The sequence below is a fragment of the Canis lupus genome, chromosome 15, assembly GCF_048164855.1.
Source record: "Canis lupus baileyi chromosome 15, mCanLup2.hap1, whole genome shotgun sequence".
NCBI lineage: Eukaryota > Metazoa > Chordata > Mammalia > Carnivora > Canidae > Canis > Canis lupus.
This window is the reverse complement of record NC_132852.1, coordinates 28530638-28551046: the sequence shown is the minus strand read 5'-3', so window position 1 is coordinate 28551046 and position 20409 is coordinate 28530638. Positions and strand designations below refer to the sequence as shown.

Below are 20409 nucleotides of genomic sequence, written 5' to 3'. Positions count from 1 at the left end.
TATTTATTTAAGCAGAAGTCTTGATAAAAACTTGCAAGTTACTGGAAATTCAATCCCCATACTTTTAGAAATGCAAAGCACTAGATGAAAAATTAGTCTTCATTTACATAAGATAAATGAAATATTTACATAGAACAGTCTTATTCTCTCTCATATAGTCATTTCCATAAATGTATTCATTTATGCTGACTTAATATAAAAATGTATTATTTCTGATTAGGAAACTGTTTAATTTTTAATGCATATATTCTGATACAACTTCAACTTTAGGAATTTATTTAACAAATATACTTTCATATTTTCCAAAAGACACATATACACAAATATTCACATGAACTATAATGGCAAAAAATAATCAAAATGTTCATCATTATGTACATTCATACTATGAAATACTAATCAAACAATAAAAAAATCATTGTATCTAAAACCTTTAAGAAGGGCTATGGCAAAAGTCATTGAAAACTTAAATAGGGAAAGACAGGCAGTAATTTGACTCCAAGGTTTTTTTTAAAGATTTTATTTATTTATTCATGAGAGAGACAGAGAGAGAGGCAGAGACACAGGCAGAGGGAGAAGCAGGCTCCACACAGGGAGCCCAACACAGGACTCGATCCCAAGACTCTAGGATCATGCCCTGCGCCAAAGGCAGACGCTTTAACCACTGAGACAGCCAGGCGTCCCTGACTCCAAGTTTTAACTGAATAATCTACTCAAAGCAACTTTGATAGTGGCCATATGGGCTTCCATAACAAAATGTCCCAGCAGATAAGTTAGTGAGAAAAAATATTTTTTAATGAACAAATCATTTATTTTTTAAAGATTTATTTATTTATTTGAGAGAGAAGTAGAGAAAAAGAGAGAGAGCATGCGTAGGGGGAGAGGCAGAGGGAGAGACTCTCAAGCAGACTCCCTGCTGAGCCTGGAGGCTGACAGAAGTCTGTACCCCACAGCCCATAACAGCATGACCCAAGCCAAAACCAAGAGTTAGAGCTTAAATCCACTGAGCCCCACAGGTGCCCCTCACAAAACTATTAGCATTTAAAAAACATTTCTTAAAGAAAAAAATTTGTTCACCAAAATGTAAACATTGTAATATCCTACATATTAGGGCCCTAATTTTAAAAAAACATATTATGGAGAAAGCAAAAACGCTTTTTCCTAATAATGATAACAGCATCAATTTATTGAAGATATAAAAATCCCAAATGTGTATGTACCAATTAATAGAGCTTTAACACACATGAAACAAAAATTGACAGAACTAAAGAGAGAAATAGATATGTATCTATAATAGTTTTCAACATATATCTTAGCAAAGACACTTTAAATCAAAGGAAAATATTACCTAAAGATATGGATATATTTTGTAACTATTTCTGTATAAAGTTAACAACAAAAATTGGAAGTGCATACCTGCATGGTACAGGTAGAGAAAAGAAGGGTGTAAAGCTCAATGCCAAAACATCAACAGTGATGATAAATGAGGAATAGAATCAGAAGGTCTAAGTACTCTTCAATTTACATGCATCTGTAGTTTTCAAATTGACACTAAGACTCTGTATCACTTTTTACATTAAAAAATAAGAAAATACACAAATATTTGAATTTATAGAGCAGAAAATGCAAAGGAATAAAAATCTCTATTACAAAAGCATTCATTATTTCGCCAAGTGCTTTATTAAACATTGTTATTTCCTCACATCAATTTCTGAAGTGAAAGAAATCTATCTTCATCTAACCACTAAATTAGATAGGTGAGAGAGGCTTTCCATTCAATGTATCATGAATATAGAAAATAAAGTCAGAATTTAACAAACATGTTAGCTCAATGAATAGAAAAAAATGGCAGAATTAAATAAAGGGAGGGAAAATATATAAAAGGCAACACTCTGAAGTCTTAATTACCCTCCATCTAATTATTGCTCATTAAGAGGAAAATTTCTATTTGCCTAAGGTCTACAAGAAGCATTCTGACTCTCAGTGGTTAGCTGCTACCATAACCCTTTTTGGAGGATTGAAAACGGGTGCAAAATCTTTCTTGCTTTACTCTCAGAAAAATCATTGTCACTAAATATAAAAACCTTGGATGGTCTTGGATGTTAAGGTAAGCAGTCGGCTGTTAGTCTCCAGGAAAGAGGGAGGCACCAGAGAGGAATACCAAGATTCAGGGATGTGTTTTTAGATGATGAATCTGAAAACTGCATATAGAATGCAAGGAGGAGCACTAAGGAGTAGGCAGATCTGTTAAGGAAGACCATAATAGTTGAGGCTAAGAGACTTCCATTGGTAGAATTAACATGAAAGATGATGAGAAGAAAACATTTAAAAACAATTACAAAAAAAAAAAAAAAAAAAACAATTACAAAAGATAGCCTAAAAGGACAATAAGTCAGAAAGATAAAATGTTACAATGTCATACACACGCACAAAGGTTAAACAGTTTAAAAAGGAGAAGGTTATTAGGGGAAGGCCACAGAGATTGAAAATAATATGGAGAGAAAAGGATCAAAGAATAGGAGAGTAGATAATGATCTCACTGTTAAAAGACTAGCTTAAAATAAACAGCCTTATTCAAAAGAACATTTTCCCTCTAGGACACAAGGGAAATGAAGTACAATGAGTACTCACTTTGGAGAGATCACTAGAGCAACATGAATACTCAATATATCCATTATTTTCTTGTTTTATTTTTTTAAGATTTTATTTTAAAAAATAATAAGATTTTATTTTTAAGTCATTTCTATACCCAATGTGGGGCTCAAACTCAACCCCAAGATCAAGAGTCACATGCTCCACTGTCAGAGTCAGCTAGGCGCCCCCATTACTTTCTTGTTTTAATCTAAATACAAGCCAATAGCAAATCCTACATTCAAATTCATCCTAAAGGACCTCAAGAATGTTAAGGAAAATACTATTGATGTTATTTAAACTCTACTTGTCTAGATTTGTTTTGTGTTTGTGCTGGGGGGGGTCAAACATTATTTTCATGTATTCTGACTTAAAAACACATTTCATTATATGACAGTTATATGCTTTTCACCAAGGAGACAGATCAGGGAAATAAGGCATAGGAAAGCTTCTTAGCATACAAATAAAATGCTTTCAAGTAAAAGAAACAGGAAAAAGTACTAGTGACAGTTTCTTCATCGGTAAAATGAAAATAGCACCTACCTTACTGAGCAATTGTAAGAATTACTATTATCACTTATATAAAGCACCTAGGATAGTCGTTGGCATAGAACAAGGGCTCCAAAGTATTTATTATTAAGATAACTCTTAAAATTTCCCTAATACTCAACTAGTCCTATAATTAATGAATTAGATTTCAGATAAAAGACTCCATCCATCGTTTCCCTTGTTTACTTGCCAAAGTTGACAATTATTAAGAGGCAGGGGTACCTGGCTGGCTCCGTAGGTAGAGCATGCACTCCTGATCACAGGGTCATGAGGAGTTCAAGCCCTATGTTGGGCATAAAGCTTATTAAAAAAAAAAAAAAAAAAAAAAGGAGCATATGACGTGTTCAAGCAACAATATGAAATGCAAAAATACCAGACCTAGTTTGTGCCTTCAGTTAGGCTATTTTCCCAGGCATTATCTTGATTATATAACATCACGCTTGACTTGAACCAAATCTAAATCGAATGTGAAATGTTAAACATGCATTACAAAGAAACAGTAAATAAATAAACAAGTTTTTTAAAAAGAAGTAAATAGTTAACCAAAATTTTTATCAACCATGAAATCTTCACCTTGTCTTTTGGACAAGAAATTGGTCAAGATCCTGAAGGATGCTTCCTGTTTTTCGCCTAACTTCTAAATACAAGTTTGGTCGATCAAAACCAGTACAGGTAATCTGAGGATTCTTCAGGTTTAAGCAGCGTACAATGTCTTCCCGGATTGAAGAACTTGCAGTAGCAGTAAGTGCAACAATTGGAACCTGAATGAAATAAAATTGACTTTTAAGAAAGGAGAGCTCATTAACTCCTAACATTTCTACTGCCTTCTTACAAACAGACTGGACAACAATTACATGAGGAACAGTGTTAAAAATGCAACTTTAAAATTACTCTTTTTCAAAGTAGAGAAAGAAAACTTCCTTCTCAGCTTTCACTATTTTCACTATTCACTATTTTTTTTTTTTTTTTTAAAGAAAGAGCACAAATGAGCCCGCAGTGGGAGGAGGGGACAGAGGGAGAGGGAGAAAGAGAGAGAACTTCAAACAGGTTCCACACCCAGTGCAGACCCAAGGTGGGGCTCAATCTCACGCCCCTGAGATCATAACCTGAGCAGAAATCAAGAGTTGGACACTTAACCGACTAAGGCACCCAGTCACCCCAGAATACATTTACTTTGTAAAAATCAGAAAGTGTTTAAATAAAACACTATAAGATTAAATACAATCTACCTACTAATTTGCTATCTAACTCTCCATTTACTATTTTTTATTTTTAACATTTATTACATTTGTAATAGAACTGATATAAATGAGGGATATGTTATACCTTATTTTTTTATTAATCTAAAATTCACAAATTACAAACCCTTTCATTCACTGAAAATCTAACAATACAAAGCAATAAATCCTTTTTGGGGGGTTTCTATACTAAAGATATTGGTCTATGGCTTCTCAGATCTAGAAGCAAATCTCTCAATGACCTGGATAACCTCTCTCGAGTTTACTAAGTTAATCGTGGCATACTATATATAAGAAGAGTGCATAACACAAAACATCCATTATTAATTGATTCCTTGAGCAACCAAGTCATGTTCTATTTTCAGTCTAGCAAAGACTTCTTAACCGGATTAGCAGACAAAACAGGAGACACAGCAGTTACTAGGAAAAACATGAATACATAATCTTTCAGAAATTTTAAACTAGGATAACAATGTACCTCTGACGAAACTAGATTCATCATTTTTGTTCCTATTATCACAGGGAGTTATAATCAATTACACTATTATTTTACATTCAGTAAAAAAGGACTAAACAGTTGTTCCTAAATCATCAACTGTTCTATATCCAAGAATCAACTTTCTTAAAATACTTTTTGTGGTCTATCACAAATAAAGTAAGTGATATCCTCATAAAATAGCTCTTCAGATGCCCTGCACCTATCTCACAATTCAGTTCAAGCAATTATCTTTCCATATAAGTGAAGCTTTAAGTACAACTGTAAAAAAGCAATTATAGAATTTGAAAAACAAGGTATGATTTACTAACACTATAAACTACTTTTACAATCAATACAACTTTACTGAATTAAAAATTATCTCAAAGCTCATGTAAAAAAATTAAGTTGGAAGTAGCTTTTTTTTTTTAATTTTTATTTATTTACGATAGTCACACAGAGAGAGAGAGAGAGAGAGAGAGAGGCAGAGACAGAAGCAGGCTCCATGCACCAGGAGCCCGATGTGGGATTCGATCCCGGGTCTCCAGGATCGCGCCCTGAGCCAAAGGCAGGCGCTAAACGACTGCACCACCCAGGGATCCCTGAAGTAGCTTTTTTAAATGGAAAACAAGGGTACCAGAACCAATGCAATCAGGTAACTGGCATTTTTACATTCTCTATCCTTAAATTCTGTGAAACTATTGAAATTATTTAAATATTTTAATCAAATTTATTTTAAATTTTAAAGTTAATTACTTAAAAATAAAACTCCCAAATTAACTTCATTGATTTCTGGCTCATAATCAGACTGTCCTCTGAATTTGAAGAGTGCCTACCCAACAACTTACAGATAAATAGGCCAGTTTATAGAGAAGTTAGTTACTCTAATCAAGCTTATACTCTAATCAAGCTTGTGTGTGTGTGTGTGTGTGTATAAAGACATACATGGAAAGTTTAAACATCAGAAGCTCTTAGGACATGCACATTTTCACAACAACAAAGTACTGTCATTAAAGTGCTTTACTCAAACAATTTACAAATGCACTAATAACATCCTTGCTGTTTAACTGCACAGGCAGAGAAGTTTTCAGGATATAAAGAAAAAAAAAGGGTTTAGTTTGGTTTGTTTTTCTAAGCAATATAATATATGAGTAGATGGGCAATGCATTTGTGAAAATAAAATAAGCATGAAACTAATAGAAAAACCAAGCAAAATAGCAACATGACAGTGAAGAGTAACTGGCTTAAAGTCAGATGCCTGAGTTCAAATCCTGCTTTTGTTTATAACTAGGTGTGAGATTTTGAGCTGGTTCTTTCACTCACTAAACTTTGGTTTCTTCATCTATAAAATGAGGATGATAACAGCAGTCTCTTGTAAAGTCGTTGTGAAGAGCAATGACGTTAGAATATGTAATGCACTGAACATGATGCATGGTACACAGTAAACACTCAAAAAGTTTCAACTACTGGGGCACCTGGTGGCTCAGTTAGTTTAGCATGGGACTCTTGGTTTCAGCTCAGGTGGTGATCTCAGAGTTGTGAGATTGAGCCCCTTATCCAGCTCCACATTCAGGGAGGAATCTACTTCAACTTCAGATTCTTTCTTCCTCTGCCCCTCCACATTCACAGTCTATCTCTCTCTCAAATAAATAAATAAATTAATTAATTAAAAAATAAAAATAAAAATAAATAAATAAATAAATAAATAAAATATTTAAAAATCAATTTCAATTGTTATTGTTGTTATTACAACAATTCTATACGAGATTTCCAGAGCCATGGGCCCTACTCCCAGATTTGCCACTGACTTTGGTAAGAATTTCTCTTGGCCTCGGTTCTTTTCAGTAAAATATGAGATGTAGAGGACTATACAATATTAGACTCTCTTCTAACTTAAAAATTCCCACTTCGCCACTAAAACTCCCTATGCCAGTGACCTGAAAATGATGAAAAATCACCATAAATATAATTTTTTGCCACCATTTGTAGTTAAAATGCTGCTTCCACAACTAGAAAACAGAATAAAGTAATGGGACATATGAAACAATGGGTCTTTATTTTCACTTCAGAATTGAACAGAATCTTTTAGAAGTTTGTGCTGCCTTATGATACAAAACTTATAAACTAGAGTGAAGTCTGGATATAATATACAGGCTGGTTATGAAAAAGGTGATCACATATCCTGGTTTCCAGGGATACTCCCAGTTTATGCTATCATCACGACCTAAATATTGATAGCTTGTAGTCTCTAACATTCAAAAGCAAACTGATTTGGACAATAAACCATAGTATCACCTAGTTACATCATGTTCTTAATTCATGAAACTCTTAAAGTTGGAAAATTTGGTTTCTTTGAAAATAAATACCAAGTTTTGTTAAGCAAAAACTATTAAGTAATCTTGTGACTATAAATTTAGGAATGATTTAATCATAGATTTCAATGGTGCAGCACCTACACATTCAGAGAATTATAACTGTTCCTTCTGCTTCTAAATTTGGGTCATGTTGCTAATTCTAACTTTATACTATCTAATATCATGCTTCATTCATTCACTCATTTCAAGTGCTTGTCTATGTGCTTTCTTTGGGAAGGTCTAGGGAAGAAAGAATGGAAAGAATCAACATGTCTCATGGATATCATGGTACCTTTTATTTGAATCTTACAGATTTTTAAGAATGATGTAGACCTCTCTGCCTGGCTGCTCTAAGACTCACTTTGTCTGATTCTCTCCAAACGCCAAGTGGTTTAGTGATTTCTTTGCTATATTTAAACTTACTAAATCCTAGGTGTGAAACTACAACAGTTGTCCCAGTGTAATTACAACTGGAAAGAGGAAAAAAAGCACAAACAGTGAGGAAAATGAGAGTCCTACAACCACCAGGTGGCATTTCTCACCACTTAGCTAATCAACAGGATTCATGAAAACACTAGAGGACACTAGGGGAAAAAGGTTTTGTCAGCCATTATTTGACAATGTGCCATACTGAGTCATCACAAGAAATGAAAATGATCCAATAGAGTCCACAGCCATACATAATAAAAGATTTAATTCACCACTGAAAAGTGTTTAAGAACTACATAAAATATTTAAAACTCCTCTAACACAATCCTTATAGACTCAAAGGTCTCAGAAAGGATTACAGAGAGCAATGTTCCTTTTTCCAAAAGCTTACTTTACAACCATTCTAAATTAATGGAAAGCTGTCCTCAAGGCACACTGAGCCTACTGGCTTTCATCATACAAGTATCTTTTCTATTATGTGTACTATTAACACTGTTAACCTTTCTATATTATTTATACTATTCCACATATCATTTATTGTTTGATACTATTGCTTCTACTTTTATAGGTATGGATCTACACTCCTTTATTGCATTATGAACTACTTCAGGGCAGAAACTATGTTTTAAACCTCTTTCACATCACTTGTCTGAGAAACCAGCACAGTGTCCCACTGTGAAGCTACAGCCCAACTCCACCACCCTGTGTGGGAAAGTGACTTCTCTGATTCTTGGCTTTCTCATTGGAATTCATTTATTCATTTACCCAAGTATTTATGGAGCACCCACTATGTGCCTGGTCCTGTTCTAGATTATATGAACAAAACCATCAAAAGTCTGTCCCCCACAGAGAATATCCTGGTGGGGACCCACAGACAACAGACAAAAAATACAGTAAGTTTAACAGTTATAAGTGCTGTAAAAAAAACAGCAAAGGAATATGAGGAATGTCGAATGTCAGAGGGGGAAATTAACTTGAAATTTTCAATATGGTGGCCCAGGAGGCCTAAATGAAAAATGAGTATTTCAGCAAAGACCGGAGAAAAGGAATCACTCCATGTGAAATGTATTCAGGGAGGGGCGTCTGGGTGGCTCAGTCGATTAAGTGTTCAACTCTTGGTTTCAGTTCAGGTCACGATCTCATGGGTCCTGAGATTAAGCCCCGAGTCAGGCTCTGTACTCAACAGGAAGTCTGTTTGAAGATCCTCTTCCTCTGCCCCTCCCCTTGCTTGCACATGGGCTCTCTCTCATACACTCCCTCAAATAAATAAATAAGTCTTTAAATAAATAAATAAATAAGTAAATCTCTCTCGGGGAAAGAGAAGAGCGGGAACAAAGCCCTACTGTAGGAGCATGCTCAATTTTGAAGAATATCAACAAGAATGATGTGGCTAGAGTGAATGAGAAGACAGTGAATGAGAAGACAAGTAGTAGAGAATGGAGTCAAAGACAAAATGGAAGACCAGATCACACAAGACATTTATCATGACTTTTGTCATTATTTCAGTGAAATAGTCTGCTGCTAGTTGATTTTTAGCAGAAAATATGACCTCTCTGACTTATTCTAAAAGGACCACTCTGGATCCTGTACTGAAATAACGAAAGGGGGGAAAGAGTAAGAACAGGAAGACCAATGACAAGACTGCTTCAATAATGCACCAGAATGGATATGGTAGCTTGTAGCAGGGCAGTGACACAGATCGAGAGAGAGAAATTATTAGATTCAGTATATATATATTCTGAAGACCTCATGAGATTTCCTCACTATTTAAATGTAGAGTGGAGTGTGAGAAAATGAGGAGAGTTTAAAATTTTTGGCCTGAGTACTACAAGGATGGGCTGCTATTAAATGACATGGAGGAAACTGAGGGAAGAGCAGGTCTGGGATTGAGAGAAAATCAGAAAGGCAGTCAGAGGAATAGGTTAAGTTTGAGACGCCTATTAGGCATCTAAGTAGAAAGATGCTAAATAGACAGTTACCTTTAAATAAGTGTGTGTGTGTGTGTGTGTGTGTGTATTCTATAAAATGGCTAAAATAAAAAATAGTGATAATACCAAATGCTAAAGGAGACAGAGAAACTGGACCACTCACACATTGCTGGTATCAACTCAAGGAGGTGGATATAAAGTTGAGAGTTGTCAACATGTAGATGGTATTCAAAACTGTGTGTCAGATGAAATGAAATGACCAGGGGGCATAAAAGCAGATAGGAAAGAGAACAGGGGGCATCCCTGGGTGGCGCAGCGGTTTAGCGCCTGCCTTTGGCTCAGGGCGCGATCCTGGAGACCCAGGATCGAATCCCACGTCAGGCTCCCGGTGCATGGAGCCTGCTTCTCCCTCTGCCTATGTCTCTGCCTCTCTCTCTGTGTGTGTGACTATCGTAAATAAATTTTTAAAAAAGTAAAAAAAAAAAAAAAAAAAAAGGAAAGAGAACAGGTCGAAAGATAAGGTTTCGGGCATGTCATTGTTAAAAGAGCAGGGAGATGAAATGAAACAAGCACAGGAATCTCAGAATGAAGATACAGGAAGGACAGAAGAGAACCAAGAGAATGTGCTATCCTAGTGAAGAACTGTTTCAAAAAGGTAACAAAGATACTAATCTTGGGGGCTTGTTGTGAGACTTAACCAAGATGAAAGCATTAACCCAGGGCCAGTCCCATAGTTGTTGCTCAATTCAGTCTAGTTTGATTCTCTTTCAATATATACTCGCTAACTGGTACATTCAAGGTATTTTTGTTGGTTTGTATTATTTTATTTTAATGCCTGCTCTAACCAAATCTTTATGAAAAGAGCTAACAAAAAGAAACTCTCAATGTTCCTACCTATAAGTATAATTAATACACAATGGAAATGAGCTAGAAAATCTACCAAAAGAATAACAAACAATCTCTAACACTTTTTCTTAGTTTACTTGTAGAACTATTAAATCTTGGGTTCAGGGGACATGACAGCTTCACTACTACCAGGAAAACCTAAATAAATCAACCTTTTTATTCATTTAAAATTAATATAGTAGACTAAAGAACCCAGAAGTAAATTCATCCAAATATACCCAAATGATTTCTAATGAAGTATTAAAAGTGATTCAGCAGAAGAGGGACAGCCTTTTCAACAAATGGTCTGGAGCAATTGGATATCTACAGGCAAAAAAAAAAAGAAAAGAACCTCATTCTAAACCCCACACCTTACACAAAATTTAATTCAAAATGGATCATAGACTTAAATATAAAACATAAAACTATTAAAATTCTAGGGAAAAATCATAGTAGAAAACCTTCAGGATTTAGAGTTAGGTGAAGAGCACAATGAAAGAAAAAAATGATAAACCAGACTTCATCAAAATTAAAAATGATCTAAACATGATTCTAAAGTAGTGTCTGTGTTCCATAGATCAAATCTAATCTGCAGCCTATTTTGTTGTGACCCACAAGCAAACAGTTTTTACATTTTTTAAAAAATATTTTATTTTATTTACTCATGAGAGACACAGAGCGAGAGAGAGAGAGGCAGAGACACAGGCAGAGGAAGAAGCAGGCTCCATGCAGGGAGCCCAACATGGGACTCGATCCCAGGTCTCCAGGATCACGCCGTGGGCTGCAGGCGGTGCTAAACCGCTGTGCCACTGGGGCTTCCCTAGTTTTCACATTTTTAAAGGGTTATTAAAAAAAAAAAAAAAGAAAGAAAGAAAAGAAAAGAAAAGAAAAGAAAAGAAAAGAAAAGAAAAGAAAAAAGAAAAGAAAGAAAAGAAAAGAAAAAAGAAAAGAAAAGAAAAGAAAAGAAAAGAAAAGAAAAGAAAAGAAAAGAAAAGAAAAGAAAAGAAAAATGTGACAGAGACCATATGTGTGGCCCATAAAGCCTAAATATTTACTATCTGGTTCTTTCAGAAAAGGTTTGCCAATCCCTGCTTTATAATATCCCTCAATAAATTACATACTAACCTTAGAGGAAAGCCAAAGTTAGGAATTTTTTTAAATCTTTCCCCTGCTTCACCATTCATTTGCCCTTTCATAGCGAAGTCTTCAGCTTTCTGGTAATTCCCCAATCCTGGACTCTCCTTTGATAAGAATGTCATTTCAAGACACTGCACTTGGCTGGCTTACCGATGGGAGTATTGCCTTTAGGGAGCCCAAAGTCCTGAATGAACTTCTAAAATCATGTCCCCATTCAGAAATACAGTGAGCCTCATCCACAGCAATAAGTGTGATACCTACAAAAGTGAAAAATATAAAAATGTGGAAAATAAAGTTCAAAAAGAAGTAATAAATTCATCTAAGTCAATATCACCTTCACTTGAAAATATCAAATTAAAGGAGAAAAAATAATTCAAATCAAAGTATTTGGTTCATCTAAAAATATAAGCATAAATTACAACAAGTTAACACCAAAAATCATTATAAGAAAAAAGGATGGGAGATACACGGATAAAGGCATATGGATAAAAAAAAAAGGAAACATTTATATATTATTCAAACAATATTATTTATTAGATTTCAGCTTTCATCATTATTCCTCAAAGAAATGGAATTAATATTACTTTATCCTCAAAACTATCATTCATGAACCATTTGCAATGATAATGCCTTAAAAAAGAAGCGTTGGGGTTTTTTTTCCTCTTTGGTAATACTTTCAATTTTATCTCATCAATTAGCTACCAAAAGAGATTAAAGAGTATATTCCTCCTGAGAAGATAAGCATCTTCATGGTCCATAACCAATTACATGTTAGACCACAGAGTTCTTCTAGAATGCCAATATGGGAAGACAGGATGATATCCACATTTATAATGTAAAATGGTAAGAACTAAATCTCAGTATGTACCAATGTGGTAAGAAAGAATATAATCCATTCTTTCTTCCCCTAGCAACCCCTCTACTTTGCCCCCACACCACACACTCACACTGAAATGGAGTCAATAGTATATAGTAATGCATTTCAGAAAAGGGCTTTATTGTATAACCATCCACTAAAATGGATGGCTTTGGATATTTCAAAGGGATGATAATAGTGCTTTTGCCCTCCAATACCAAATTAATACTTAGGACAAAAATAACCTTTTCCATCAATAGATCATTACTTGATATTTATTTGAATATTAATGATTTTCTGCCATTAGGGGGGTGATTACAAATATGTGTTCTAGAGTAGACTACCTGGATGCAGAACCTGGCTCCCCCACTAACATCTATATTACCTTAAGCAAGTTACTTAAGTTTCCAAGTATCAGTTTCCCACGAATAAAAGGTAAATATAGAAGTACCTAACATTTTTTAATTACTCTGAAGATTAAGTTAGATCATTCACATAAAATGCTAAGACAGGGCCTAGCATAAAAGACTGCTCAATAAAAAACAAAACACCAAACTATTACCATTACAGTTATTAAATGCTCACTATGACTCAAACATTTCTCTAGGAAAAGATTAATAACATGTACTGTATAACCTTGAGAAGCTCACAATTCTAAAAGAGGAGGAGACAGACAAGCAAACAACCAATAACAATTTACTGAGATTACCAAATACGACAGAGATGAAAGAAAAAGCAAAAAAATAAACCTACTAAATATGAATACAGGTTGATTAGTATCAAAATTCTCTGGCTGCTACTGCATAGCAGGGAAAAATTCAATGTTACCACTAATTTTGGCTTTAGAAACTAAATGACCCAGATTTTAAATTAAATAGGTTACAAAAAACATGATGGCTCTTCTTTTATTTTGAAACCTTCCTTTAGCATCTGCCTTTGGCTCAGGTAATGATCCCAGGGTCCTAGGAACAAGTCCCACATAGGGCTCCTTGCTCAGCAGGGAGTCCGCTTCTCCCTCTCCCTCAGCCTACAGCTCCTTCTGCTCCTGCACTTGTGCTTGCTGGCACTCGCGCTTGCGCACTCTCTCTCTCTCTCTGTCCCCCCCCCCCCATATCAAATAAATAAATAAATAAATCTTAAAAAAAAAAAAAGCTTCCTTAAAATTATAGGCTTAACTAACTACCTATTAATAGAGCTGAACTTTGTCCCTTACCAACAGTTTACCAAGCTTTTGCTAACTTTCGCTTTAAATTTGCAAGTCCAAGTGTCTGCCCAGGTTTTATACATATTTCATTTTGGCATATCTGCCACTCAAGTCTTTATTCTAAAACCAAAAGACAATTATAAGTGTGTTTGGTTTGAAGGAGTCTCCATACACAATTATGTTTGCTGCTTTTGTTATACACTCATACTACTTAAATAATGTAACATAAAAAGCATAAATCTGATTAGCTAAATGTTAGACTACTGTACAAATAGAATTCTGAGTAGATTCAACTTTTGCAAGCATTTCAAAACTTCCTCCAAACAAAAGCCAAAGAAAAATATTTCAAAACGAATTTATCCCTTTTTGTTCAACATTGAGTCAACCAAAAAGAGCATTTCATCCATCCTATGCAGACTGTTTTGCTCTAATGATTGCAGTGTGCATAATTTAATCCATTACAAAAAAAAAAAAAAGAATTAGAACTAGCTGTCAAAGGATCTAAGTAAATAAGCTAATAATTAATTAATTCCATCCCAGAAACAAAGCAAATACTAAAATGGAACAAAACATATCCAGCTCACCATGGACACAGATCGTAACTTTTGCTATAAAGCCATTAAATTCATATATCTAGGGTATTTAGGCCTAACCTAAGTTGAAATATCCTTAAGAATTCCATACAATCTAATAGGAGACACACCAAATTTGTCTTCCATTAAAGGCAAAAATATAATATGCCAATAAGTGATAAGAAATTGATAATATATCTTTAATAATGTATTTAATCAAATGTTAACTTTGCCCTCATTCTTTTGTTCACATTTACTATATACTAAAAAGTTACAAATTTGTTTTTATTACATTCTCGCAAAAATTTTAAATGTATTCCTAGAGTTATATGCTACTAACCAAACATTAATGAGATGTTGCCATGTTGAAAATTTACCTATCCAGAATTATTTTAATATATAATTATACAATAAGATCATAGAATATTAGGAAACTAAGAGTGGTCGGTTCAACTGAATGGTTGAAGTAACAGTAGCTATGACTGCAACTCTTGGGTGCTTATCTAGCCATCAAGAAGGAATAAAAAAAAGACAAAAATTTTTGAGTACAAAAAAAAAGGGCATCAGCACTTGACTAATTCTGTATTTACATTTTCTAGGAAATAAGCTCCATCTAACTTTTTAAAATCATACTCACTGGTGGCAAATAATCAAAGGTACTGTGGTTTCCAATCCTGACTACACATCAGAATCACTCATGAAAAACTTAAGGAGGTGCTAGGAGCCCACCCCAGGCATGGTAAATCAGAATTTTTAAGTTTGGTGGATACTACATTTTTCTAAAGTTGGAAAGGTGATTCTCGTGAACAAGAAGGATGGAGAACCACTACTGTGATTTAAGTTAGATTCAGAATATGAGGGCAGCCTGGGTGGTTCAGTGGTTTAGCGCCGCCTTCAGCCCAGGGCCTGATCCTGGAGTCCGGGGATTGAGTCCTGCGTCAGGCTCCCTGCATGGAACCTGCTTCTCCCTCTGCCTGTGTCTCTGCCCCTGTGTCTCTCATTAATAAATAAATAAAATTTTTTTAAAAATTCAGAATATGAAAAAAAGGAAATTATTTCATAGAATCTAAGATTCAACATTTGTTCAATAATAATTTAAATCCCTACTATGTGCCAGGTACTGCACTAGGACATTTTTTCCTCAAAAGGTTTATAATTTCACAGAAGAAAAGAGATAAACAGCCAATTATAACACAGGATACTAATTTTTCTGGCAAAACGAATTACAGATACTAGGGGATAAGAGAAGAAAGACACCAACTTGGAAAGTCAGAGACTTCCTGGAGGAAATATTATTTGAAATCAACTTTAACAGAAGTGAAATGCAATATTCATCCATATATTTAACTTTAAAGGATAGCTCAATTAAATAAGTACTTATAAAAAGATCCTATCGTACCACTTACCAATATCAGCCTGAAGTTGCTGGAGTAGGAACAAGTTACCAGAACAGAATTCTGGAGTTATGTATACAATCCGATATTTGCCTCTGTAAAAAGAAACAAATAAACAAGAGAAATAAGAAATATACTAAGTTAAAGAAAACATGATCCAATGAACTAGAACTTAAAACCGTAATGCCTGACAAATTTTTAAATAATGTTATACCACTTAAAACTAAATGAATGTTACATGTTATATATATCCACATATATTAGTTCCTTGATTCCACTTAAATACAGCAAAATAAAAAGTGACAGAGTACTCAGAGAGTACTCAGCATTAAGGTGACATTAGAAGGCAGGTTTTAATTTCCAACAGTCTGACCCAAAACTACAGTCAAACAAGTCAAACAATCAAGCCTATGGTAAACGTTTCATGTGCTAGCAATCCAGCCATATACTACCCTCTTTCTTGGAGAACTACAACTCATTACCTTACCACCCACTCCATGGCAAATCACTCCATGATTAAGCCCACAGTGTCCATGTTTCTCCTATGTATTTTACTCTCTTGCCTAAATATATCTTGTTGGGCCAGGGTTAGCCACTGTATCAATGTCAAATCAGTTAGTCTCTGTCCTAGAATTTGGGGATCTGACCAAGAAACAATCACTCAGTCTCTACCAATGGCAAGATCTGTAATATGTGAAAAAAGGAGCTGCAAAGCAGTCTTCTCTACCTTGTGAATAGAAAAGAAGAAAAGGCTTATCTTCTCAGAAGAACAAGGAAGACACACAGAGGCTATAAATAAAAGAAAAACTTCCTGTATTCTTGATACACAAATCCAAGTCTCTGCCTAAGAAGTGGCTAAGTTGTATTCAGTGTGATTCACAATACATTCCTATATCCTTAATATAAAATTCAGTATTTGCTGACACTAGCTTTACTTTTTTCTATTCTGGGCAAATAGAATCCTAACTAAGATAATGTTTGTGATAAAAGTTAGGTCTAGGGCATTTAAAATACATAAAGTCTTCTTTTCATTCTTCCAAGTGAAGACATAGATAAAGTTAAATAGAATGAAAATGAATTTCCTATATAAATACTTTAAAATATTTCATCTACTGTGTGCCAAGCACGTTACTTTCATTAGGAATTAGGAACAAAAGAGATATGCTTTTAAACTCATGAAATTAATTCAATATTCTAATTCACATAGGAAAACAGTATAAATAAAAAGCTCTGATGTCAAGGAATCCCTGGGTGGCTCAGTGGTTTGGCGCCTGCCTTTGGCCCAGGGCGTGATCCTAGAGTCCCGGGATCGAGTCCCACACTGGGCTCCCTGCATGGAGCCTGCTTCTCTCTCTGCCTGTGTCTCTGCCTGGGTGTGTGTGTGTGTGTGTGTGTCTCATGAATAAAGAAATAAATAAAAATCTTAAAAAAAAAAAAAGAAAGAAAGAAAAAACAAAAGCTCTGATGTCAGACGCCTAAGGTTCAAATCTCAATTCTACTTCTTAGAAGCTAAGTCATCTTAGCCAAGTACTTAACTTTAGCACGCCTTGTTTTCTTCAGTGTAATATAGTCATAATAATTATAAGGACAATTAACTCAACAGATAATCTAGACTCAAGATAAATCCAAGCAAATTCCAGCTTCCATTTGAGTAGAAAAGGTAAATTTGAAATACTTTTGGAAATACGAAGGACCTAGAATAGACAAAACGCTCTGGGGAAAATAAAGAACAAAATTGGAAGACTTCAACTACCTGATTTCAAGGTTTATTATAAAGCTATGGTAATTAAGACACCAACTCAGATGGTCTAAGAGACTGATAGAACAGAGAACAAAGAGTGGAGCAATAGACCCATGTATATATAGTCATTTTATTTTTGACAAAGGTACAAAGACAATTCAGTGGAGAAAGAACACTACCTTCAACAAATGGAGATGGAACAATTGGATATCCTTATGAGAAAAATGAATTATAATCAATAACTACTACAATACACAAAATTTACATTAAATGGGTTGTAGGCCTAAATGTAAACCTTAAAATTGTAACACTTTTAGGAGAAAATATAAAAGAAAGTCTTTGTGATCCTGAGATAGGCAAAGGTTTCTTAGATTCCACACCAAAAGCAAAATCCATAAAAGAACAAATAGACAGACTAGACTTCATAATGAAAAAGAACTGTTCAGAGAATGAAAAGAAAAATCACAAACTAGAAGAAAATTTTTGCAAAGCATATACCAATACAGAATTTGTATTCAGAATACATAAATGACTATCAAAACTCAGTAAGGGAAAAACAACAATAAGGATCGGGCAAGAGATATGAATAGACAGTTCCTCAAAGAAGAAGCCTCAAAGATAGCCAATAAATGCATGAGAAGATGATCCACATCACTAGTCATTAAGGAAATGCAAATTAAAATCACACAGAGATCCTATTAGAATGGCTAAAATTAAGACTGGCCACATATCAAGCAACGGCAGAGAGGAGACAGTGCTGGAATTCTCAGACCCTGACACTGGCAACAGAAAATGGTACAATCATTATCAGAAAGTCTGGCAGTTTCTTAAAAAGTCAACACAGAATTACCTATGACCCAGCAATTCCACTCATAGGTACCCACACAAAATCAAGAAAACATATCCTCATGTAAAAACTTACACACAAACGTTCACAGTACAATTATTCCTAACAGCCCAGAAGTGAAAACAACCTAAATGTCTATCGTTAATAAATGGATAAACAAAATATGGCATGTCTATTTCATCCATAAAAAGAAATCACGTACTGACAACATTATGCTAAATGAAAGAAGCCAAACACAAAAGGTCACATACTAAGTTTATTCATATGAAATGTCCAGAGTAGGTAAATCACAAGGACAGAAATTAGATTAGTGGTTTGAAGGGGTGTGGGAGGAAGGACACTAGGGAATAACTGCTTAATGGATACTGAGGTTTTTGGCGGGGGTGATGAAAATGTTCTGGAATTAAATAGTGGTGATGGCTGCACAACAATTGTGACTGTACTAAAAGCCACTGAACTATACACATTTAAAATGGTTAAAATGATGAGTATTACATAAATTTATCTCAATCAGAAAAATAAGTTAAGTATTATTCACCACATGATCCAATGACTCCACTCCTTGGTTTATACCAATGAAATGAAAACATATGTCCATAAAAAGATGTGCATACAAATGCTCAGAGCAGCTTTATTTATAACAGCCCAAAAATGGAAACAATGCAAACGTCTATCAACAGCTGAAGAGATGAAACAAATTGTGACATATCCACATAATATTATCTATTCAGCATTAAAAAAGGAATGACCTATTGATACATGCAACAAGATGGATGAATCTCAAAGTACTTATGCTGTGTGATTTAAACCAGACAAAACAAGACCACATATTGCATCACTGATTCTGTTTATGTACAATTTTAGGAAACATAAGCTAGTCTAGAGTAATAGAAATTAGATTAGTAGTTACATAAGTGGGGTAGAGAAGGTAAGAAAAAGTGAGGGGAATGGATTACAAAAAGGTATGAGCAAACTTTGAGGATGATAGATATATGTTCATCATTTGGACTGTGGTGATGGTTTTGTGGGTGTTTATATGCCAAACTTATCAAATTATGCACTTAAGTATGTAAAAATGATTGTATGTCAATTATACCTCAATAAAGGTGATTTAAAATGTTTAAAAAGAAAGAAAATATACACTCAAAAAAATTTTATATAAAAAAAAATTTTATAGAAATATTCATAGCACCTTTATGAGTAATAGCCCCAAACTACAAACAGCTTAGGCATCTACTGATAAGGAAATGAAAATAAAAACTATGGTATTTTCATACAATGACATCACTCTGAAGTATTAAAAAAATACAGATACAATATGAAGAATTCTCTAAATATTTTGCTGAATGTAAGAAAATTTATACAAAAATTCATATTATATGAATCCATCTACATGAAGTTTGAGAACAGACAAAAGTATGGTAGAAAAAAATTAGACAGTGGTCTGCTTTAAAATGGAGATAGGAGGACAGACTGGAAAGGGACATGACATGAAGCAACTTTCTGGAGTCACAGTAATACTCTATTATATCTTGATAGGGGTTTGGATGATACATTTGTATGCATTTATCAAAACTGGGTAAATACATTTGTATATGTGTATTTATTAATAAGATACATAATATGTTAATCTATACACACACATATTTTTGCATGTGTTTGAGATTTTATTCTTATTTGGAATTATGCCATGAAAGAATTGGTGGGGCAAGAGATCTAGAATCCAGTCCCTGCTCAACCATTAATTCACTGAATGACTTTAGGCAAATTATTTTCTCTGGGCCTCAGTTTCCTCATATGTAAAATGAGACAAAACTAGATACACACTCTCCTGGTTCTCGTTCAAAACCAAAATTTTACAACACAATGACTACAAAGCTATTTTCACAGTCCAACTAAAAATAATAGATTTCTTTAAGTTTGAAAGATTTTAAAAGGAACAGTTCTGCAAATTTACTATAAAACAAAATAAACATTCTAATCATGAACATTTCGTCCACACATTAAATTTTTTTGGTGTATAAAATTCTCTCACATACCACAGATACCCAATCACATAATCAGAAATCATATAAATTACTCACAATTTAATATCTTCTAGAACATTTTTTGACTGTGCTGATCCCAGAAAACAAGCTGGAATATTGGACATTCTATAAGAAGAAAAAC

At 34.3% G+C, this 20409-nt stretch overlaps 1 protein-coding gene and 1 long non-coding RNA gene across 6 annotated transcripts in view; one reads left to right on the top strand and one right to left on the bottom strand.

Annotated features, from left to right (window-relative positions):
* WRN (WRN RecQ like helicase) overlaps positions 1–20409 on the bottom strand; it is a 140627-nt gene that overhangs the window by 57278 nt on the left and 62940 nt on the right. For all 5 annotated transcript variants that reach the window (XM_072776358.1, XM_072776356.1, XM_072776355.1 and 2 more), the window contains 4 exons: positions 20325–20393; positions 15665–15747; positions 11777–11883; positions 3754–3941 (listed from right to left, as the gene is read on the bottom strand). In XM_072776358.1, the coding sequence (XP_072632459.1) occupies positions 3754–3941; positions 11777–11883; positions 15665–15747; positions 20325–20393 (447 nt within the window). The remainder of the gene's footprint in view (positions 1–3753; positions 3942–11776; positions 11884–15664; positions 15748–20324; positions 20394–20409) is intronic.
* LOC140604800 (uncharacterized) overlaps positions 1–20409 on the top strand; it is a 39828-nt gene that overhangs the window by 10632 nt on the left and 8787 nt on the right. The window lies entirely within an intron of this gene.